Consider the following 25,437-nt stretch of genomic DNA (forward strand, 5'->3'; position numbering starts at 1 on the left):
AGGACAGGAAAATGGTCCAATTCACGCACTTATAAAGAAAACATCGCTGGTCATCCCTACTGCCTCTGATCTGGCGGACTCACTAAACACAAATACTTTGTTTGTAAATGATTGTCCAAGTGTTGGAGTGTGCTGCTGGCAAGAAAATCGTGCTGTCTGGTTTGCTTAATACAAGGAAATTGAAATTATTTACAGTACCAGTCAAAAGTTTGGACACACCTACTCATTCCAGGGTTTATCTTGTAGAATAATAGTGAAGACATCAAAACTATGAAATAACACATATGGAATCACGCCGTAACCATTTAAAAAAATATATATATATTTTAGACTTTTTAAAGTTGCCACCCTATGCCTTGATGACAGCTTTGCACACTCCTGGCATTCTATCAACCAGCTTCATGAGGCAGTCACCTGGATTGCATTTCAATTAACCGGTGTGCCTTGTTAAAAGTTAATGCATTTGAACCAATCAGTTGTGTTGTGACAAGGTAGGGGTGGTATACAGAAGATAGCACTATTTGGTAAAAGACCACGTTGACAGTCCATTAATACTTTAAGACATGAAGGTCACTCAATCCGGAGAATTTCAAGAACTTTGAAAGTTTCAAGTGCAGTCGCAGAAACCATCAAGCGCTATGATGAAACTGGCTCTCATGAGGACAACCACAGGAAAGGAAGACCCAGAGTTACCTCTGCTGTAGAGGATAAGTTCATTAGAGTTAACTGCACCTCAGATTGCAGCCCAAATAAATGCTTCACAGAGTTCAAGTAACAGACACATCTCAACATCAGAGGAGACTGTGTTAATCAGGCCTTTATGGTCGAATTGCTGCAAAGAAACCACTACTAAAGGACACCAATAAGAAGATGAGACTTGCTTGGGCCAAGAAACAAGAGCAATGGACATTAGACCGGTGGAAATCTGTCCTTTGGTCTGATGAGTCCAAATTTGAGATTTTGTCTTCTTGAGACGTAGAGTAGGTCAAAGGATGATCTCCGCATGTGTGGTTCCCACCGTGAAGCATGGAGGAGGAGGTGTGATGGTGCTTTGCTGGTGACACTGTCAGTGATTTATTTAGAATTCAAGGCACACTTAACTAGCATGGCTACCACAGCATTCTGCAGAGATACGCCATCCCATCTGGATTGGGTTTAGTGGGACTATCATTTGTTGTTCAACAGGACAATGACCCAACACCTCCAGGCTGTGTAAGGGCTATTTTTATCAAGAAGGAAAGTGATGGAGTGCTGCATCACCTGACCTCAACCCAATTGAGATGGTTTGGGATGAGTTGGACCACAGAGTGAAGGAAAAGCAGCCAACAAGTGCTCAACATATGTGGGAACTCCTTCAAGACTGTTGGAAAAGCATTCCTCATGAAGCTGGTTGAGAGAATGCCAAGAGTGTGCAAAGCTGTCATCAAGGGAAAAGGTGGCAACTTTGAAGAATCTCAAATATAAAATATATTTGGATTTGTTTAACACTTTTGGTTACTACATGATTCAATATGTGTTATTTCATAGTTTTGATGTCTTCACTATTATTCTACAATGTAGAAAATAGTGAAAATAAAGAAAAACCCTGGAATGAGTAGGTGTGTCCAGACTTTTGACTGGTACTGGATACCCTTACTTTTGATACTTAATTATATTTAAAAACAAATACTTTTAGACTTTTACTCAAGTCGTTTTTTTACCGGGTGACTTTCAATTTTCTATTAAGATTTCTTTACTTTTACTCAAGTATGACAGTTTGGTACTTTTTCCACCACTGATAATAATCACAAGTGAAGGGTGGCTGGCCCAGCTGTATGATACCGACTAGTGAAGGGTGGCTGGCCCAGCTGTATGATACCGACTAGTGAAGGGTGGCTGGCCCAGCTGTATGATACCGACTAGTGAAGGGTGGCTGGCCCAGCTGTATGATACCGACTAGTGAAGGGTGGCTGGCCCAGCTGTCTGATACCGACTAGTGAAGGGTGGCTGGCCCAGCTGTATGATACTGACTAGTGAAGGGTGGCTGGCCCAGCTGTATGATACCGACTAGTGAAGGGTGGCTGGCCCAGCTGTATGATACCGACTAGTGAAGGGTGGCTGGCCCAGCTGTCTGATACCGACTAGTGAAGGGTGGCTGGCCCAGCTGTATGATACCGACTAGTGAAGGGTGGCTGGCCCAGCTGTATGATACCGACTAGTGAAGGGTGGCTGGCCCAGCTGTCTGATACCGACTAGTGAAGGGTGGCTGGCCCAGCTGTATGATACCGACTAGTGAAGGGTGGCTGGCCCAGCTGTATGATACCGACTAGTGAAGGGTGGCTGGCCCAGCTGTCTGATACCGACTAGTGAAGGGTTGCTGGCCCAGCTGTCTGATACTGACTAGTGAAGGGTGGCTGGCCCAGCTGTCTGATACTGACTAGTGAAGGGTGGCTGGCCCAGCTGTATGATACCGACTAGTGAAGGGTGGCTGGCCCAGCTGTATGATACTGACTAGTGAAGGGTGGCTGGCCCAGCTGTATGATACTGACTAGTGAAGGGTGGCTGGCCCAGCTGTATGATACCGACTAGTGAAGGGTGGCTGGCCCAGCTGTATGATACCGACTAGTGAAGGGTGGCTGGCCCAGCTGTATGATACCGACTAGTGAAGGGTGGCTGGCCCAGCTGTATGATACCGACTAGTGAAGGGTGGCTGGCCCAGCTGTCTGATACTGACTAGTGAAGGGTGGCTGGCCCAGCTGTATGATACCGACTAGTGAAGGGTAGCTGGCCCAGCTGTCTGATACTGACTAGTGAAGGGTGGCTGGCCCAGCTGTCTGATACTGACTAGTGAAGGGTGGCTGGCCCAGCTGTATGATACCGACTAGTGAAGGGTGGCTGGCCCAGCTGTCTGATACCGACTAGTGAAGGGTTGCTGGCCCAGCTGTCTGATACTGACTAGTGAAGGGTGGCTGGCCCAGCTGTCTGATACTGACTAGTGAAGGGTGGCTGGCCCAGCTGTATGATACCGACTAGTGAAGGGTGGCTGGCCCAGCTGTATGATACTGACTAGTGAAGGGTGGCTGGCCCAGCTGTATGATACCGACTAGTGAAGGGTGGCTGGCCCAGCTGTATGATACCGACTAGTGAAGGGTGGCTGGCCCAGCTGTATGATACCGACTAGTGAAGGGTGGCTGGCCCAGCTGTCTGATACTGACTAGTGAAGGGTGGCTGGCCCAGCTGTATGATACTGACTAGTGAAGGGTGGCTGGCCCAGCTGTCTGATACCGACTAGTGAAGGGTGGCTGGCCCAGCTGTATGATACTGACTAGTGAAGGGTGGCTGGCCCAGCTGTATGATACCGACTAGTGAAGGGTGGCTGGCCCAGCTGTCTGATACCGACTAGTGAAGGGTGGCTGGCCCAGCTGTATGATACTGACTAGTGAAGGGTGGCTGGCCCAGCTGTATGATACTGACTAGTGAAGGGTGGCTGGCCCAGCTGTATGATACCGACTAGTGAAGGGTGGCTGGCCCAGCTGTATGATACCGACTAGTGAAGGGTGGCTGGCCCAGCTGTCTGATACTGACTAGTGAAGGGTGGCTGGCCCAGCTGTATGATACCGACTAGTGAAGGGTGGCTGGCCCAGCTGTATGATACCGACTAGTGAAGGGTGGCTGGCCCAGCTGTATGATACCGACTAGTGAAGGGTGGCTGGCCCAGCTGTATGATACCGACTAGTGAAGGGTGGCTGGCCCAGCTGTATGATACCGACTAGTGAAGGGTGGCTGGCCCAGCTGTATGATACCGACTAGTGAAGGGTGGCTGGCCCAGCTGTATGATACCGACTAGTGAAGGGTGGCTGGCCCAGCTGTATGATACCGACTAGTGAAGGGTGGCTGGCCCAGCTGTCTGATACCGACTAGTGAAGGGTGGCTGGCCCAGCTGTATGATACCGACTAGTGAAGGGTGGCTGGCCCAGCTGTATGATACCGACTAGTGAAGGGTGGCTGGCCCAGCTGTATGATACCGACTAGTGAAGGGTGGCTGGCCCAGCTGTATGATACTGACTAGTGAAGGGTGGCTGGCCCAGCTGTATGATACCGACTAGTGAAGGGTGGCTGGCCCAGCTGTATGATACCGACTAGTGAAGGGTGGCTGGCCCAGCTGTATGATGTCTTGTCTGGGTTTGTTTACATGATGTCTTGTCCTGGTTTGTTTAAATTATGTCTTGTCCTGGTTTGTTTACATGATGTCTTGTCTGGGTTTGTTTACATGATGTCTTGTCCTGGTTTGTTTACATGTCTTGTCTGGGTTTGTTTACATTATGTCTTGTGTGGGTTTGTTTACATTATGTATTGTCCTGGTTTGTTTACATGATGTCTTGTCCAGGTTTGTTTACACAATGTCTTATCTGGGTTTGTTTACATGTCTTGTGTGGGTTTGTTTACATTATGTCTTGTGTGGGTTTGTTTACATTATGTCTTGTGTGGGTTTGTTTACATGATGTCTTGCCTGGGTTTGTTTACATGTCTTGTGTGGGTTTGTTTACATTATGTCTTGTCTGGGTTTGTTTACACAATGTCTTATCTGGGTTTGTTTACATGATGTCTTGCCTGGGTTTGTTTACATGTCTTATCTGGGTTTGTTTACATGATGTCTTGCCTGGGTTTGTTTACATGTCTTATCTGGGTTTGTTTACATGATGTCTTGCCTGGGTTTGTTTACATGTCTTGTGTGGGTTTGTTTACATTATGTCTTGTCTGGGTTTGTTTACACAATGTCTTATCTGGGTTTGTTTACATGATGTCTTGTCTGGGTTTTGTTTTGTCGCCCCAAAAGTTTGATATTTCATAATCACAAATGACGTCAATGAGACTTACTGAGTCCGAATGTCCTGAATTAAAATTTGAATCCAAATGATGGTCATGAATGGATAAATAGATGCTCAATGACAGCAACATGGCGCCCGTTCTAAAAGCTGTCCCAACTCTCTCTGTATATGGCTCTGCTAGCTACTGACATTTAGATGAGGTTGCATCAGACCAAGAGCAGCAGTCTGTTCTGTGTTCTGTGATCTCGGTGTCTCTGCCTTGTATTCCTTATTGAAAATGTGAGCCATCTGATCTCCATTCATTTCATTTAAGACGATGTTTCATACAGATGTTTGACTTAACCCTAACTGGCCATAATCTAAAAATATAAACATGTTTTACACAGACACTGAAACACATACAGGGGGGAAATTATTTTAGTGTTACTAGTCACACAAGATGCAGTATCCCTTTTAAAAGAGGACGACACAAACGAAGTGTCACTAGCACTAAGGAAGACTGCGATGAGATGAGAAAAATGATAATCCTATCTGACCACGGGTCTTCTAAATTATAAAAGGAGTTCGTCCCAAATGGCGCCCTATTCCCTATATACTGTTGCCCAGTGGCAGTATATAGGGAATAGGGTGCCATTTGGGATGCAGATATATAATGGAGACGGTTATGAAACCACACTATGCAATACAAGGCAACATAACCCATTGTAGCTGGAGCCATCTAGTAGACATTAGAATGTTACAGTACAGAACAGTAGAATGTTACAGTACAGAACATTAGAATGTTACAGTACAGAACAGTAGAATGTTACAGTACAGAACATTAGAATGTTACAGTACAGAACATTAGAATGTTACAGTACAGAACATTAGAATGTTACAGTACAGAACATTAGAATGTTACAGTACAGAACATTAGAATGTTACAGTACAGAACATCAGAATGTTACAGTACAGAACATCAGAATGTTAGAGTACAGAACATTAGAATGTTACAGTACAGAACATTAGAATGTTACAGTACAGAACATTAGAATGTTACAGTACAGAACATTAGAATGTTACAGTACAGAACATTAGAATGTTACAGTACAGAACATCAGAATGTTACAGTACAGAACATTAGAATGTTACAGTACAGAACATTAGAATGTTACAGTACAGAACATTAGAATGTTACAGTACAGAACATTAGAATGTTACAGTACAGAACATCAGAATGTTACAGTACAGAACATCAGAATGTTACAGTACAGAACATTAGAATGTTACAGTACAGAACATTAGAATGTTACAGTACAGAACATTAGAATGTTACAGTACAGAACATTAGAATGTTACAGTACAGAACATCAGAATGTTACAGTACAGAACATTAGAATGTTACAGTACAGAACATTAGAATGTTACAGTACAGAACATTAGAATGTTACAGTACAGAACATTAGAATGTTACAGTACAGAACATTAGAATGTTACAGTACAGAACATTAGAATGTTACAGTACAGAACATCAGAATGTTACAGTACAGAACATCAGAATGTAACAGTACAGAACATTAGAATGTTACAGTACAGAACATTAGAATGTTACAGTACAGAACATTAGAATGTTACAGTACAGAAAATCAGAATGTTACAGTACAGAACATTAGAATGTTACAGTACAGAACATTAGAATGTTACATTACAGAACATCAGAATGTTACAGTACAGAACATTATATTGTTACAGTACAGAACATCAGAATGTTACAGTACAGAACATTAGAATGTTACAGTACAGAACATTAGAATGTTACAGTACAGAACATTATATTGTTACAGTACAGAACATTATATTGTTACAGTACAGAACATTAGAATGTTACAGTACAGAACATTAGAATGTTACAGTACAGAACATTAGAATGTTACATTACAGAACATCAGAATGTTACAGTACAGAACATTATATTGTTACAGTACAGAACATCAGAATGTTACAGTACAGAACATCAGAATGTTACAGTACAGAACATTAGAATGTTACAGTACAGAACATTATATTGTTACAGTACAGAACATTATATTGTTACAGTACAGAACATCAGAATGTTACAGTACAGAACATCAGAATGTTACAGTACAGAACATTAGAATGTTACAGTACAGAACATTATATTGTTACAGTACAGAACATTACAATGTTACAGTACAGAACATCAGAATGTTACAGTACAGAACATTAGAATGTTACAGTACAGAACATTAGAATGTTACAGTACAGAACAGTAGAATGTTACAGTACAGAACATCAGAATGTTACAGTACAGAACATTAGAATGTTACAGTACAGAACATTAGAATGTTACAGTACAGAACATTATATTGTTACAGTACAGAACATTATATTGTTACAGTACAGAACATTAGAATGTTACAGTACAGAACATTATATTGTTACAGTACAGAACATCAGAATGTTACAGTACAGAACATCAGAACGTTACAATACAGACAACTAAAACAACACTCTATCAACTGAAAACCTGAGCATCAAACCAGCAAAGGCAAGAAGTACTTTACCAAGTTGGCGTCATTTATGAAAACTACTCACAGTTTAAAAATATAGCTATTTAAAAAGCCTGTCTGTCTGCCACTAACTATATGTCCTGCCGGCTAGACAGTGGTTCCATTCAGTCTGGTGCCTCTACTGTCCCCTCTGTCAGACCATTCAGTCTGGTGTCTGACTGGTCCTCTGTAACACCATTCAGTCTGGTGTCTGACTGGTCCTCTGTAACACCATTCAGTCTGGTGTCTGACTGGTCCTTTGTAACACCATTCAGTCTGGTGTCTGACTGGTCCTCTGTAACACCATTCAGTCTGGTGTCTGACTGGTCCTCTGTCAGACCATTCAGTCTGGTGTCTGACTGGTCCTCTGTAACACCATTCAGTCTGGTGTCTGACTGGTCCTCTGTCAGACAATAACATAGCGTATCAAGCACCAATGCCCGATGAACAACCCTGCTGAAAGACATGGAACAAACGGAGACTCAGGGGCCTGATAAAACTGGGATACTGCACCTTCGTGGAAACTATGTTACACCTATCTATCTACCTAGTTATTACGCCAACTCAAAGACTTCCACCTGGTCCACTGTGCCATTCAACAACATACAACATGGTATTGGCCCACGCTGAACGACATACGACAGAGATACTACATGGTATTGGCCCACGCTGAACGACATACGACAGAGATACTACATGGGAACGTTATAGGTCCAGTCTTGGTCCAGAAAGAGCATCCTGAGCAGGAGACAGACAGTACAGTACTATAACAGCACGGTACATGAGGGTGCTGAGACATACAGGTGCTATGACTTGATGCAGGACAGGGTTCAACACTGAGATTGGATACTTGATTATGGAGGCTTCTCTGGAGCCAGGTTGAAATGGCTGGGTTGGGAGAGAACTAAATTCTCTTGTGCTTTTCTGCTCTTTTTGAGTCATGCGTACTTCTGGGCAGTCTGTCATTACAAGCCAAACAGACATGCTAAGGTGGTGCAGTTCTGCTGCAAGGATCCATTTCAACACAGATGGTTGGTTGGGAGATGGTTGATACAACGTTGGTTGTGAACCAGTACCTGGGCTTGAGGAGACGAGACCTCCTGACGCTCAGGATCCTTCAATTCAAAGTCCCATTAAGCAGCTCTGCAAACGGTAGAACATCAGAATACGTTCGGTTCTCATCAAAATATGGAGTTTCTCAGAGTAACTATCATCATTACTGCCATTCTGCACGGAATGTACTTCCAAAACAGGTCTGGGCTGTACTGGTTCACAACCAACGTTGTATCAACCATCTCCCAACCAACCATCTGTGTTGAAATGGATCCCTGATGTTTGGGACAACGTTGGTTGATGGTTGGGACATGGTTGGGACAACGTTGGTTGATGGTTGGGACATGGTTGTGACAACGTTGGTTGATGGTTGGGCTGTTGTTTCATGCTGGTGTTTAGACGTTATTTGCCCATGTCGGTGTCCCACTGGGCCGTGGGGTCGGGTTACAGTCCTGATTCATCTGTAAAGTCATGTTTAGCAGGTAGGTTATATCATACTGGACTGGTCAGACAGTTACAGAGACAGTGATGGTTAGTGGGGGGCTGGGCTGTGGGACAAGACAGGAGACACTGTGTTCTGATGTTCTATTCACACAATTAGAATCCTGTCTGGGTCTGTGGTATACTAACAGTACTGTTCTGGAATACTGACAGTACTGTTCTGGAATACTGACAGTCCCATTCTGGAATACTGACAGTACTGTTCTGGAATACTGACAGTCCCATTCTGGAATACTGACAGTACTGTTCTGGAATACTGACAGTCCGCTTCTAGAATACTGACAGTACTGTTCTGGAATACTGACAGTCACATTCTGGAGTACTGACAGTCCCATTCTGGAATACTGACAGTACCATTCTGGAATACTGACAGTCCCATTCTGGAATACTGACAGTACTGTTCTGGAATACTGACAGTCCGCTTCTAGAATACTGACGGTACTGTTCTGGAATACTGACAGTCACATTCTGGAGTACTGACAGTACTGTTCTGGAATACTGACAGTCACATTCTGGAATACTGACAGTACTGTTCTGGAATACTGACAGTCCGCTTCTAGAATACTGACAGTACTGTTCTGGAATACTGACAGTCACATTCTGGAGTACTGACAGTCCCATTCTGGAATACTGACAGTACCATTCTGGAATACTGACAGTCCCATTCTGGAATACTGACAGTACTGTTCTGGAATACTGACAGTCCCCTTCTGGAATACTGACAGCACTGTTCTGGAATACTGACAGTCCCCTTCTGGAATACTGACAGCACTGTTCTGGAATACTGACAGCACTGTTCTGGAATACTGACAGTCCGCTTCTAGAATACTGACAGTACTGTTCTGGAATACTGACAGTCCCATTCTGGAAAACTGACAGTACTGTTCTGGAATACTGACAGTCCGCTTCTAGAATACTGACAGTACTGTTCTGGAATACTGACAGTCCCATTCTGGAAAACTGACAGTACTGTTCTGGAATACTGACAGTCCGCTTCTAGAATACTGACAGTACTGTTCTGGAATACTGACAGTCTGCTTCTAGAATACTGACAGTCCCATTCTGGAATACTGACAGTACTGTTCTGGAATACTGACAGTCCACTTCTAGAATACTGACAGTACTGTTCTGGAATTCTGACAGTCCGCTACTAGAATACTGACAGTACTGTTCTGGAATACTGACAGTCCCATTCTGGAATACTGACAGTACTGTTGTGGAATACTGACAGTCCGCTTCTAGAATACTGACAGTACTGTTCTGGAATACTGACAGTCCGCTTCTAGAATACTGACAGTACTGTTCTGGAATACTGACAGTCCGCTTCTAGAATACTGACAGTACTGTTCTGGAATACTGACAGTCCACTTCTAGAATACTGACAGCACTGTTCTGGAATACTGACAGTCTGCTTCTAGAATACTGACAGTACTGTTCTGGAATACTGACAGTCCCATTCTGGAATACTGACAGTACTGTTCTGGAATACTGACAGTCCCATTCTGGAATACTGACAGTACTGTTCTGGAATACTGACAGTCCACTTCTAGAATACTGACAGTACTGTTCTGGAATACTGACAGTCCGCTTCTAGAATACTGACAGTACTGTTCTGGAATACTGACAGTCCACTTCTAGAATACTGACAGCACTGTTCTGGAATACTGACAGTCTGCTTCTAGAATACTGACAGTACTGTTCTGGAATACTGACAGTCCCATTCTGGAATACCGACAGTACTGTTCTGGAATACTGACAGTCCGCTTCTAGAATACTGACAGTACTGTTCTGGAACACTGACTGTCTCATTCTGGAATACTCACTGAGTACGGTTACATGTACACAATAATGCGATTATTGTGGATAATCAGATGAATATAATAGTTTGTTTAAAACTTTTAGATGCTTTGCAAGAAGAAAGATTTCCCCAATAATCCTGTTTCCATGGACACATCTGAATCAGGCTGCCTGATGGCAATATGATGAATGCAGAAAATCACCAATCAAAATAAACGCTGGACCACATGTTATTACCATGTTATTTTTGGGAAGCATATTTGATTCTTTGTTCAGACATATAAAGTTTGTATGTGAAAACTACTTCAGACGCACACATTCAGTTGTCCCGAACTCACTTCCCTCAAGAGGGAGGCCCACTTGGCTGGTGCCGGCACATGTCAGATCAAACACACTGTAGGAATGATTACGTTGTTTACCTTGTCATTCAAAGGATGGCTCAGAAAACCAGGTGTTTTAATTGGTGTATACTTCCTTCCATTTTGACCTTACGCCAATTAAGATAAGCAGAGTAAGGTGTTTACATGACTATTGCATAATTTGCCTACTGGCATAATCAGTTTAATATTGAATTATTAGTGTGCATGTAAACGTACTCACAGTACTGTTCTGGAATACTGACAGTCCCATTCTGGAGTACTGACAATGGCCTGAGAGACCAGCACCTGACACACACACAGTACAGCAACATCCTGCCCAGCCCTACAGTAACACAGTCACTGTTACCCACTGGTTAGTTTATAGTCTCTGGCTGGTCCAAGCTGCACTGCATCATCTTCATCATCATCATCCTCACCAGTATCTTACAATTAACAGTTTTGTTGTTGTTTTACAGAGTTCCTGATTTTTCCCTCAAACTGTTACACAATCATCTATCTACTGTATATATATCTAATATCATTCAAAAGGGATCCCTGCTTAGGTTGCCTGGGGGGGGGGGGGGGGGGGTTGCTATGCAGAGAAGAAAGGGGGGAGGAGCTATTGCAGGGGCGTTGCTATGGCCCTGTAGGGTCCTGGGGCCCAGAGTTTTTCCAGGCAGACGGGAGGGCCGAGTGGCCCCCAGGATATTCCAGGGGGAGGCTGATCACCAGGAGGTGAGTGCGCCAGGCTGGTTGTTCTTAATGGTGGCGGCAGAACAGTCTGCATCAGAGGAATCACAGTCAGAGTCAAAGTGCAGCGGGTTCTGAGGAAACAAACGAGACAGAGAGAGAGAGAGAGGGAGAGAGAGAGAGGAGAGAGAGGGAGAGAGAATAGAGACAGAGACAGAGAGGAGAGAGAGGGACAGAGACAGAGAGAGAGAGGAGAGAGAGGGACAGAGAATAGAGACAGAGACAGAGAGAGAGCGAGATGAGAGAGACAGAGAATAGAGACAGAGACAGAGAGAGAGAGGAGAGAGAGGGACAGAGAGAGAGAGACAGAGAAAGGGAGAGAGATAGAACAGAGGGAGATGAGGAGAGGGAGAGAACAGAGAGAACAGAGAGAGATAGAGAGAGAGAGAGAGAGGAGGAGAGAGGGAGAGAACAGAGAGAGATAGAGAGAGAGAGAGAGAGAGAGAGAGAGGAGGAGAGAGGGAGAGAACAGAGAGAGAGAGAGAGAGAGAGAGAGAGAGAGGAGGAGAGAGGGAGAGAACAGAGAGAGATAGAGAGAGAGAGAGAGAGGAGGAGAGAGGGAGAGAACAGAGAGAGAGAGAGAGAGAGTAAATACACATCAACAATAATTAGGGCTGCGGCGGTCATTGCCTTTTGTCAGCTGGTGATTGTCATGCAAATAACAGCCTGTCTCACGGTTTTTGACCACAATTAACATAAATAGGTTTATCATCTCCAGCTTCCACGCAGACTACGAGCCACTGACCTTTGGAACATCCACATTTTAAAAAGTCCAATAAATCCATTTAAAGTGGAACTGACAGGGTTTTAGCAACAGGAAATATGATAAAAATGTGTCCATATACACCCCTATATATACACCCCTATATATGTGTCCATATACACCCCTATATATACACCCCTATATATACACCCCTATATATACACCCCTATATATACACCCCTATAAATGTGTTCATATACACCCCTATATATACACCCCTATATATGTGTTCATATACACCCCTATATATACACCCCTATATATACACCCCTATATATGTGTTCATATACACCCCCAGGAAGAGATATGACACTTAAAAAATACAAATCTGACAAGTCAGCACTTAGATATGGTTATTTTCAAGTTTTCATAAATTCATAGAATGTTTGGGAATTACGTAGAGTAAGGCATTTGAGAAAATTCTATCGCGATATAGAATGGGAAAACAGCCGTGCATTTGGAAAATTAATAGACACTGAGGTCAATTTAATCTAATAAAAACATCTGTCTTGTCCAGGACCGGAGTCTACACAGACCGGGGCGCCATAGCCAATCAGAGCTACAGTAGGTCTATATGCAAATAAGCCATTTGCCACACGGGCCTGTCATCATTCACTATGAACTGGACTGTGTGTTTACAGGAAGTAGGACCTGTCATCATTCACTATGAACTGGACTGTGTGTTTACAGGAAGTAGGACCTGTCATCATTCACTATGAACTGGACTGTGTGTTTACAGGAAGTAGGACCTGCCATCATTCACTATGAACTGGACTGTGTGTTAACAGGAAGTAGGACCTGTCATCATTCACTATGAACTGGACTGTGTGTTTACAGGCAGTAGGACCTGCCATCATTCACTATGAACTGGACTGTGTGTTTACAGGCAGTAGGACCTGTCATCATTCACTATGAACTGGACTGTGTGTTAACAGGAAGTAGGACCTGTCATCATTCACTATGAACTGGACTGTGTGTTTACAGGCAGTAGGACCTGTCATCATTCACTATGAACTGGACTGTGTGTTAACAGGAAGTAGCAACAGCGTGACTTTAGATCATTAGAACACATTGGCAAAAGCCACAAAATACACCTGAATGGTTTTCTGCTAATATGTAAATACCACGGGAGTTTTCTTACATTTGGGAACTTTACAGTCCAATTGATTAAACAACCAGGAAAAGGTCTCTCCCCCTCAGTTATACACATCAACAACCAGGAAAAGGTCTCTCCCCCTCAGTTATACACATCAACAACCAGGAAAATGTCTCTCCCCCTCAGTTATACACATCAACAACCAGGAAAAGGTCTCTCCCCCTCAGTTATACACATCAACAACCAGGAAAAGGTCTCTCCCTCAGTTATACACATCAACAACCAGGAAAAGGTCTCTCCCCCTCAGTTATACACATCAACAACCAGGAAAAGGTCTCTCCCCCTCAGTTATACACATCAACAACCAGGAAAAGGTCTCTCCCCCTCAGTTATACACATCAACAACCAGGAAAAGGTCTCCCCCCCTCAGTTATAAACATCAACAACCAGGAAAAGGTCTCTCCCCCTCAGTTATACACATCAACAACCAGGAAAAGGTCTCTCCCCCTCAGTTATACACATCAACAACCAGGAAAAGGTCTCTCCCCCTCAGTTATACACATCAACAACCAGGAAAAGGTCTCTCCCCCTCAGTTATACACATCAACAACCAGGAAAAGGTCTCTCCCCCTCAGTTATACACATCAACAACCAGGAAAAGGTCTCTCCCCCTCAGTTATACACATCAACAACCAGGAAAAGGTCTCTCCCCCTCAGTTATACACATCAACAACAACCAGATCAACAACTAATGCCAGAGAAAGATGAGCTAAACATCTCTCTCAGACTTTGTCAGCTAGCTGGCCGTCAAAATTACACTGATAAACGATGTGGAATAGTAGCCTGCTCGTCATTCTGCAGCTCGCCTGCCAATGCATTCTTGTCCCAAGCCACGTTTTGACAACTGAATGGGAACTTGCCTGCCTGCCCGCCCATTTGATCAATACCAAAAACATTTGATTGACAACTAAGAGTCACAAACAGTGCATTCAGTGCAACAGTATTAAGACCCCTTAACTTTTTTCCACATTTTGTTACATTACAGCCTCATTCTAAAATGTATTACATTGTTTTTTCCTCATCAATCTACACACAATACCCCATAATGACATCACAATACCCCATAATGACGTCACAATACCCCGTATTGACGTCACAATACCCCATAATGACATCACAATACCCCATAATGACATCACAATACACCATCATGACATCACAATACCCCATAGTGACATCACAATACCCCATAATGACATCACAATACCCCATAATGACATCACAATACACCATCATGACATCACAATACCCCATAATGACATCACAATACCCCATAATGACATCACAATACCCCATAATGACATCACAATACCCCATCATGACATCACAATACCCCATAATGACAAAGCAAAAACAGGTTTTTAGACATTTTTGCAAATGTATTTAATATATAAAACTCAAATATCACATTTACATAAGCATTCAGACACTTTACTCAGTACTTTGTTGAAGCACCTTCGGCAGCGATTACAGCCTCAAGTCTTCTTGGGTATGATGCTACAAGCTTGGCACACTTGCATTTGGGGAGTTTCTCCCATTCTTCTCTGCAGATCCTCTCAAGCTGTCAGGTTGGATGGGGAGTGTCGCTGCACAGCTATTTTCAGGTCTCTCCAGAGATGTTCGATCGTGTTCAAGTTCGGACTCTGGCTGGGCCACTCAAGGACATTCAGAGACTTGTCCCAAAGCCACTCCTGCGTTGTCTTGGCTGTGTGCTTAGGGTCGTTATCCTGTTGGAAGGTGAACCTTCGCCCCAGTCTGAGGTCCTGTGCGCTCTGGAGCAGGTTTTCATCAAGGATCTCTCTGTACTTTGCTTTGTTCATCTTTCCCTTGATCCTGACTAGTCTCCTAGTCCCTGGCGCTGAAAAACATCCCCACAGCATGATGCTGCCACCACCATGCTTCACCGTAGGGATGATGCCAGGTTTCCTCCAGACGTGACGCTTGGCATTCAGGTCAAAGAGTTCAATCTTGGTTTCATCAGACCAGAGAATCTTGTTTCTCATGGTCTGAGAGTCCTTTCAGTGCTTTTTGGCAAATTCCAAGCTGGCTGTCTTGTGTCTTTTACTGAGGAGTAGCTTCCGTCTGGCCACTCTACCATAAAGGCCTGATTGTTGAAGTGCTGCAGAGATGGTTGTCCTTCTGGAAGGTTCTCCCATCTCCACAGAGGAACTCTGCATTGCTGTCAAAGTGACCATCGGGTTCTTGGTCACCTCCCTGACCAAGGCCCTTCTCCCCCAATTGCTCAGTTTGGAAGAGCAGACAGCTCTAGGAAGAGTCTTGGTGGTTCCAAACTTCTTCCATTTAATAAGAATGATGGAGGCCACTGTGTTCTTTGGGACCTTCAATGCTGCAGAAATGTTTTGGTACCCTTCCCCAGATCTGTACCTCGACACAATCCTGTCTTGGATCTCTGGACAATTCCTTCAACCTCATGGCTTGGTTTTTGCTCTGACGTGCACTGTCAACTGTGGGACCTTATATAGACATGTGTGTGCCTTTCCAAATCATGTCCAATCAATTGAATTTACCACAGGTGGACTCCAATCAAGTTGTAGAAACATCTCAAGGATAATCAATGGAAACAGGATGTACCTGAGCTCAATTTCAAGTCTCATAGCCAAGGGTCTGAATACTTATGTGAATAAAGTATTTCTGTTTTTTATTTGTAATAAATTTGCAAACATTTCTAAAAACCTGTTTTGTCATTGTGCGGTATTGTGTGTAGATTAATGAGGATTTTTAAAATCAATTTTAGAATGAGGCTGTAAAGTAACAAAATGTGGAAAAAGGGAAGGGGTCTGAATACTTTCCGAATGCCCTGTATGCTAACTGTGGATAACAGTCGTTCAAGTTCAGCTTAGGTGAAAAAGTGATTCACATTTCTTGCTAGCGAACCAAATGACACCTGCATCTCTACTTGTAGCCACTGAAAAAAGATATGAGGGGGAAAAGTCTGTCACTCACCCACTCCTCCAATGGCATGACATTCTTCCAGCAGCTAGCTAGCTAGCTAACGTTAGGCGCTGTGTTTAAACTTGCTAAATAAAAAGCTATCTACATAAATAGATACGCTATAGCCCAGGGGTGTCAAACTCAATCAGTGCACAAGGAATTCACGGGCCAGACGAGGACTATTTGTTTTTTTACAAAAGGAACTGGCAACTGCAACCCAAAATGGGGCGGGAGGTAGCCTAGTGGTTAGAGCGTTGGACTTGTAACTGAAAGGTGTGGTGGTAATATGGTCTCCTTAACAGCCGGTGAGGTGGTAATATGGTCTCCTTAACAGCTGGTGTGGTGGTAATATGGGCTCCTTAACAGCCGGTGTGGTGGTAATATGGTCTCCTTAACAGCTGGTGTGGTGGTAATATGGTCTCCTTAACAGCTGGTGTGGTGGTAATATGGTCTCCTTAACAGCCGGTGTGGTGTGGTGGTAATATGGTCTCCTTAACAGCCGGTGTGGTGTGGTGGTAATATGGTCTCCTTAACAGCCGGTGAGGTGGTAATATGGTCTCCTTAACAGCCGGTGTGGTGTGGTGGTAATATGGTCTCCTTAACAGTCGGTGTGGTGTGGTGGTAATATGGTCTCCTTAACAGCCGGTGTGGTGGTAATATGGTCTCCTTAACAGCTGGTGTGGTGTGGTGGTAATATGGTCTCTTTAACAGCCGCTGTGGTGTGGTGGTAATATGGTCTCCTTAACAGCTGGTGTGGTGTGGTGGTAATATGGGCTCCTTAACAGCCGGTGTGGTGTGGTGGTAATATGGTCTCCTTAACAGCCGGTGTGGTGGTAATAGGGTCTCCTTAACAGCCGGTGTGGTGTGGTGGTAATATGGGCTCCTTAACAGCCGGTGTGGTGTGGTGGTAATATGGTCTCCTTAACAGCCGGTGTGGTGTGGTGGTAATATGGTCTCCTTAACAGCCGGTGTGGTGTGGTGGTAATATGGTCTCCTTAACAGCCGGTGTGGTGGTAATATGGGCTCCTTAACAGCCGGTGTGGTGTGGTGGTAATATGGTCTCCTTAACAGCCGGTGTGGTGGTAATATGGTCTCCTTAACAGCCGGTGTGGTGTGGTGGTAATATGGTCTCCTTAACAGCCGGTGTGGTGGTAATATGGTCTCCTTAACAGCCGCTGTGGTGTGGTGGTAATATGGTCTCCTTAACAGCCGGTGTGGTGTGGTGGTAATATGGTCTCCTTAACAGCCGGTGTGGTGGTAATATGGGCTCCTTAACAGCCGGTGTGGTGTGGTGGTAATATGGTCTCCTTAACAGCCGGTGTGGTGGTAATATGGTCTCCTTAACAGCCGGTGTGGTGTGGTGGTAATATGGTCTCCTTAACAGCCGGTGTGGTGGTAATATGGTCTCCTTAACAGCCGGTGTGGTGGTAATATGGTCTCCTTAACAGCTGGTGTGGTGGTAATATGGTCTCCTTAACAGCCGGTGTGGTGGTAATATGGTCTCCTTAACAGCCGGTGTGGTGTGGTGGTAATATGGTCTCCTTAACAGCCGGTGTGGTGGTAATATGGTCTCCTTAACAGCCGGTGTGGTGGTAATATGGGCTCCTTAACAGCCGGTGTGGTGTGGTGGTAATATGGTCTCCTTAACAGCCGGTGTGGTGGTAATATGGTCTCCTTAACAGCCGGTGTGGTGGTAATATGGTCTCCTTAACAGCCGGTGTGGTGGTAATATGGTCTCCTTAACAGCCGGTGTGGTGGTAATATGGTCTCCTTAACAGCCGGTGTGGTGTGGTGGTAATATGGTCTCCTTAACAGCCGGTGTGGTGTGGTGGTAATATGGTCTCCTTAACAGCCGGTGTGGTGGTAATATGGTCTCCTTAACAGCCGGTGTGGTGGTAATATGGTCTCCTTAACAGCCGGTGTGGTGGTAATATGGTCTCCTTAACAGCCGGTGTGGTGGTAATATGGTCTCCTTAACAGCCGGTGTGGTGGTAATATGGGCTCCTTAACAGCCGGTGTGGTGTGGTGGTAATATGGTCTCCTTAACAGCCGGCGTGGTGTGGTGGTAATATGGTCTCCTTAACAGCTGGTGTGGTGGTAATATGGTCTCCTTAACAGCCGGTGTGGTGTGGTGGTAACATGGTCTCCTTAACAGCCGGTGTGGTGGTAATATGGGCTCCTTAACAGCCGCTGTGGTGTGGTGGTAATATGGTCTCCTTAACAGCCGGTGTGGTGTGGTGGTAATATGGTCTCCTTAACAGCCGGTGTGGTGGTAATATGGTCTCCTTAACAGCCGGTGTGGTGTGGTGGTAACATGGTCTCCTTAACAGCCGGTGTGGTGGTAATATGGTCTCCTTAACAGCCGGTGTGGTGTGGTGGTAACATGGTCTCCTTAACAGCCGGTGTGGTGGTAACATGGTCTCCGTAACAGCCGGTGTGGTGTGGTGGTAATATGGTCTCCTTAACAGCCGGTGTGGTGGTAATATGGTCTCCTTAACAGCCAGTGTGGTGTGGTGGTAATATGGTCTCCTTAACAGCCGGTGTGGCGGTAATATGGGCTCCTTAACAGCCGGTGTGGTGTGGTGGTAATATGGTCTCCTTAACAGCCGGTGTGGTGGTAATATGGTCTCCTTAACAGCCGGTGTGGTGGTAATATGGTCTCCTTAACAGCCGCTGTGGTGTGGTGGTAATATGGTCTCCTTAACAGCCGGAGTGGTGTGGTGGTAATATGGTCTCCTTAACAGCTGGTGTGGTGGTAATATGGTCTCCTTAACAGCCGGTGTGGTGTGGTGGTAATATGGTCTCCTTAACAGCCGGTGTGGTGTGGTGGTAATATGGTCTCCTTAACAGCCGGTGTGGTGTGGTGGCAATATGGTCTCCTTAACAGCCGGTGTGGTGGTAATATGGACTCCTTAACAGCCGGTGTGGTGTGGTGGTAATATGGTCTCCTTAACAGCCGGTGTGGTGGTAATATGGACTCCTTAACAGCCGGTGTGGTGTGGTGGTAATATGGTCTCCTTAACAGCCGGTGTGGTGGTAATATGGACTCCTTAACAGCCGGTGTGGTGTGGTGGTAATATGGACTCCTTAACAGTCGGTGTGGTGTGGTGGTAACATGGTCTCCTTAACAGCCGGTGTGGTGGTAATATGGTCTCCTTAACAGCTGGTGTGGTGGTAATATGGTCTCCTTAACAGCCGGTGTGGTGTGGTGGTAATATGGTCTCCTTAACAGCCGGTGTGGTGTGGTGGTAATATGGGCTCCTTAACAGCCGGTGTGGTGTGGTGGCAATATGGTCTCCTTAACAGCCGGTGTGGTGGTAATATGGACTCCTTAACAGCCGGTGTGGTGGTAATATGGTCTCCCTAACAGCCGGTGTGGTGTGGTGGTAATATGGTCTCCTTAACAGCCGGTGTGGCGGTAATATGTTCTCCTTAACAGCCGGTGTGGTGTGGTGGTAATATGGTCTCCTTAACAGCCGGTGTGGTGTGGTGGTAATATGGTCTCCTTAACAGCCGGTGTGGTGTGGTGGTAATATGGTCTCCTTAACAGCTGGTGTGGTGGTAATATGGTCTCCTTAACAGCTGGTGTGGTGGTAATATGGTCTCCTTAACAGCCGGTGTGGTGTGGCTGTAATATGGTCTCCTTAACAGCCGGTGTGGTGTGGTGGTAATATGGTCTCCTTAACAGCCGGTGTGGTGTGGTGGTAATATGGTCTCCTTAACAGCTGGTGTGGTGGTAATATGGTCTCCTTAACAGCCGGTGTGGTGTGGTGGTAATATGGTCTCCTTAACAGCTGGTGTGGTGGTAATATGGTCTCCTTAACAGCCGGTGTGGTGTGGTGGTAACATGGTCTCCTTAACAGCCGGTGTGGTGGTAACATGGTCTCCGTAACAGCCGGTGTGGTGTGGTGGTAATATGGTCTCCTTAACAGCCGGTGTGGTGGTAATATGGTCTCCTTAACAGCCAGTGTGGTGTGGTGGTAATATGGTCTCCTTAACAGCCGGTGTGGCGGTAATATGGGCTCCTTAACAGCCGGTGTGGTGTGGTGGTAATATGGTCTCCTTAACAGCCGGTGTGGTGGTAATATGGTCTCCTTAACAGCCGCTGTGGTGTGGTGGTAATATGGTCTCCTTAACAGCCGGAGTGGTGTGGTGGTAATATGGTCTCCTTAACAGCTGGTGTGGTGGTAATATGGTCTCCTTAACAGCCGGTGTGGTGTGGTGGTAATATGGGCTCCTTAACAGCCGGTGTGGTGTGGTGGTAATATGGACTCCTTAACAGCCGGTGTGGTGTGGTGGTAATATGGTCTCCTTAACAGCCGGTGTGGTGGTAATATGGACTCCTTAACAGCCGGTGTGGTGTGGTGGTAATATGGTCTCCTTAACAGCTGGTGTGGTGGTAATATGGTCTCCTTAACAGCCGGTGTGGCGGTAATATGGGCTCCCTAACAGCCAGTGTGGTGTGGTGGTAATATGGACTCCTTAACAGCCGGTGTGATGGTAATATGGTCTCCTTAACAGCCGGTGTGGTGTGGTGGTAATATGGTCTCCTTAACAGCCGGTGTGGTGGTAATATGGGCTCCCTAACAGCCAGTGTGGTGTGGTGGTAATATGGACTCCTTAACAGCCGGTGTGATGGTAATATGGTCTCCTTAACAGCCGGTGTGGTGTGGTGGTAATATGGTCTCCTTAACAGCTGGTGTGGTGGTAATATGGTCTCCTTAACAGCCGGTGTGGTGGTAATATGGTCTCCTTAACAGCCGGTGTGGTGGTAATATGGTCTCCTTAACAGCCGGTGTGGTGTGGTGGTAATAGGGTCTCCTTAACAGTCGGAGTGGTGTGGTGGTAATATGGTCTCCTTAACAGCTGGTGTGGTGGTAATATGGTCTCCTTAACAGCCGGTGTGGTGTGGTGGTAATATGGTCTCCTTAACAGCCGGTGTGGTGTGGTGGTAATATGGTCTCCTTAACAGCTGGTGTGGTGGTAATATGGTCTCCTTAACAGCCGGTGTGGTGTGGTGGTAATATGGTCTCCTTAACAGCCGGTGTGGTGTGGTGGTAATATGGACTCCTTAACAGCCGGTGTGGTGGTAATATGGTCTCCTTAACAGCCAGTGTGGTGGTAATAGGGTCTCCTTAACAGCCGGTGTGGTGTGGTGGTAATATGGTCTCCTTAACAGCCGGTGTGGTGGTAATATGGTCTCCTTAACAGCTGGTGTGGTGTGGTGGTAATATGGTCTCCTTAACAGCTGGTGTGGTGTGGTGGTAATAGGGTCTCCTTAACAGCCGGTGTGGTGGTAATATGGTCTCCTTAACAGCCGGTGTGGTGGTAATATGGTCTCCTTAACAGCCGCTGTGGTGTGGTGGTAATATGGTCTCCTTAACAGCCGGTGTGGTGTGGTGGTAATATGGTCTCCTTAACAGCCGGTGTGGTGGTAATATGGCCTCCTTAACAGCCGGTGTGGTGTGGTGGTAATATGGTCTCCTTAACAGCCGGTGTGGTGGTAATATGGCCTCCTTAACAGCCGGTGTGGTGTGGTGGTAATATGGACTCCTTAACAGCCGGTGTGGTGGTAATATGCCTCCTTAACAGCCGGTGTGGTGTGGTGGTAATATGGTCTCCTTAACAGCCGGTGTGGTGTGGTGGTAATATGGTCTCCTTAACAGCCGGTGTGGTGGTAATATGGTCTCCTTAACAGCCGGTGTGGTGTGGTGGTAATATGGTCTCCTTAACAGCCGGTGTGGTGTGGTGGTAATATGGTCTCCTTAACAGCCGGTGTGGTGTGGTGGTAATATGGTCTCCTTAACAGCCGGTGTGGTGTGGTGGTAATATGGTCTCCTTAACAGCCGGTGTGATGTGGTGGTAATATGGTCTCCTTAACAGCCGGTGTGGTGTGGTGGTAATATGGTCTCCTTAACAGCCGGTGTGGTGGTAATATGGTCTCCTTAACAGCCGGTGTGGTGTGGTGGTAATATGGTCTCCTTAACAGCCGGTGTGGTGTGGTGGTAATATGGGCTCCTTAACAGCCGGTGTGGTGTGGTGGTAATATGGTCTCCTTAACAGCCGGTGTGGTGTGTTGGTAATATGGTCTCCTTAACAGCCGGTGTGGTGGTAATATGGTCTCCTTAACAGCCGGTGTGGTGTGGTGGTAACATGGTCTCCTTAACAGCCGGTGTGGTGGTAATATGGTCTCCTTAACAGCCGGTGTGGTTTGATGGTAATATGGGCTCCTTAACAGCCGGTGTGGTGTGGTGGTAATATGGTCTCCTTAACAGCCGGTGTGGTGGTAATATGGTCTCCTTAACAGCCGGTGTGGTGGTAATATGGTCTCCTTAACAGCCGGTGTGGTGTGGTGGTAATATGGTCTCCTTAACAGCCGGTGTGGTGTGGTGGTAATATGGGTCTCCTTAACAGCCGGTGTGGTGGTAATATGGTCTCCTTAACAGCCGGTGTGGTGTGGTGGTAACATGGTCTCCTTAACAGCCGGTGTGGTGGTAATATGGTCTCCTTAACAGCTGGTGTGGTGTGGTGGTAATATGGTCTCCTTAACAGCCGGTGTGGTGTGGTGGTAATATGGTCTCCTTAACAGCCGGTGTGGTGGTAACATGGTCTCCTTAACAGCCGGTGTGGTGGTAATATGGTCTCCTTAACAGCCGGTGTGGTGTGGTGGTAATATGGTCTCCTTAACAGCCGGTGTGGTGGTAATATGGTCTCCTTAACAGCTGGTGTGGTGGTAACATGTCTCCTTAACAGCCGGTGTGGTGGTAATATGGTCTCCTTAACAGCCGCTGTGGTGTGGTGGTAATATGGTCTCCTTAACAGCCGGTGTGGTGTGGTGGTAATATGGTCTCCTTAACAGCCGGTGTGGTGTGGTGGTAATATGGTCTCCTTAACAGCCGGTGTGGTGTGGTGGTAATATGGTCTCCTTAACAGCCGGTGTGGTGTGGTGGTAATATGGTCTCCTTAACAGCCGGTGTGGTGGTAATATGGTCTCCTTAACAGCCGCTGTGGTGGTAATATGGTCTCCTTAACAGCCGGTGTGGTGTGGTGGTAATATGGTCTCCTTAACAGCCGGTGTGGTGTGGTGGTAATATGGTCTCCTTAACAGCCGGTGTGGTGTGGTGGTAATATGGTCTCCTTAACAGCCGGTGTGGTGTGGTGGTAATATGGTCTCCTTAACAGCCGGTGTGGTGGTAATATGGACTCCTTAACAGCCGGTGTGGTGTGGTGGTAATATGGTCTCCTTAACAGCCGGTGTGGTGGTAATATGGCCTCCTTAACAGCCGGTGTGGTGGTAATATGGCCTCCTTAACAGCCGGTGTGGTGGTAATATGGTCTCCTTAACAGCCGGTGTGGTGTGGTGGTAATATGGTCTCCTTAACAGCCGGTGTGGTGGTAATATGGTCTCCTTAACAGCTGGTGTGGTGTGGTGGTAATATGGTCTCCTTAACAGCTGGTGTGGTGTGGTGGTAATAGGGTCTCCTTAACAGCCGGTGTGGTGGTAATATGGTCTCCTTAACAGCCGGTGTGGTGGTAATATGGTCTCCTTAACAGCCGCTGTGGTGTGGTGGTAATATGGTCTCCTTAACAGCCGGTGTGGTGTGGTGGTAATATGGTCTCCTTAACAGCCGGTGTGGTGGTAATATGGCCTCCTTAACAGCCGGTGTGGTGTGGTGGTAATATGGCCTCCTTAACAGCCGGTGTGGTGGTAATATGGCCTCCTTAACAGCCGGTGTGGTGTGGTGGTAATATGGTCTCCTTAACAGCCGGTGTGGTGGTAATATGGTCTCCTTAACAGCCGGTGTGGTGTGGTGGTAATATGGTCTCCTTAACAGCCGGTGTGGTGTGGTGGTAATATGGTCTCCTTAACAGCCGGTGTGGTGGTAATATGGTCTCCTTAACAGCCGGTGTGGTGTGGTGGTAATATGGTCTCCTTAACAGCCGGTGTGGTGTGGTGGTAATATGGTCTCCTTAACAGCCGGTGTGGTGTGGTGGTAATATGGTCTCCTTAACAGCCGGTGTGGTGTGGTGGTAATATGGTCTCCTTAACAGCCGGTGTGATGTGGTGGTAATATGGTCTCCTTAACAGCCGGTGTGGTGTGGTGGTAATATGGTCTCCTTAACAGCCGGTGTGGTGGTAATATGGTCTCCTTAACAGCCGGTGTGGTGTGGTGGTAATATGGTCTCCTTAACAGCCGGTGTGGTGTGGTGGTAATATGGGCTCCTTAACAGCCGGTGTGGTGTGTTGGTAATATGGTCTCCTTAACAGCCGGTGTGGTGGTAATATGGTCTCCTTAACAGCCGGTGTGGTGTGGTGGTAACATGGTCTCCTTAACAGCCGGTGTGGTGGTAATATGGTCTCCTTAACAGCCGGTGTGGTTTGATGGTAATATGGGCTCCTTAACAGCCGGTGTGGTGTGGTGGTAATATGGTCTCCTTAACAGCCGGTGTGGTGGTAATATGGTCTCCTTAACAGCCGGTGTGGTGGTAATATGGTCTCCTTAACAGCCGGTGTGGTGTGGTGGTAATATGGTCTCCTTAACAGCCGGTGTGGTGTGGTGGTAATATGGGTCTCCTTAACAGCCGGTGTGGTGGTAATATGGTCTCCTTAACAGCCGGTGTGGTGTGGTGGTAACATGGTCTCCTTAACAGCCGGTGTGGTGGTAATATGGTCTCCTTAACAGCCGGTGTGGTGTGGTGGTAATATGGTCTCCTTAACAGCCGGTGTGGTGTGGTGGTAATATGGTCT

At 46.0% G+C, this 25,437-nt stretch overlaps 1 protein-coding gene across 1 annotated transcript in view; it reads right to left on the reverse strand.

The window, feature by feature from the left end:
- Window positions 1–11,244: 11,244 nt before the first annotated feature.
- map3k13 (mitogen-activated protein kinase kinase kinase 13) overlaps window positions 11,245–25,437 on the reverse strand; it is a 158,715-nt gene continuing 144,522 nt past the window's right edge. Inside the window, exon 14 of the mRNA XM_071341929.1 lies at window positions 11,245–11,891. Within this exon, the coding sequence (XP_071198030.1) occupies window positions 11,793–11,891 (99 nt within the window). The 3' untranslated portion in view covers window positions 11,245–11,792. The remainder of the gene's footprint in view (window positions 11,892–25,437) is intronic.

The sequence above is a fragment of the Salvelinus alpinus genome, chromosome 14 (assembly GCF_045679555.1).
Source record: "Salvelinus alpinus chromosome 14, SLU_Salpinus.1, whole genome shotgun sequence".
NCBI lineage: Eukaryota > Metazoa > Chordata > Actinopteri > Salmoniformes > Salmonidae > Salvelinus > Salvelinus alpinus.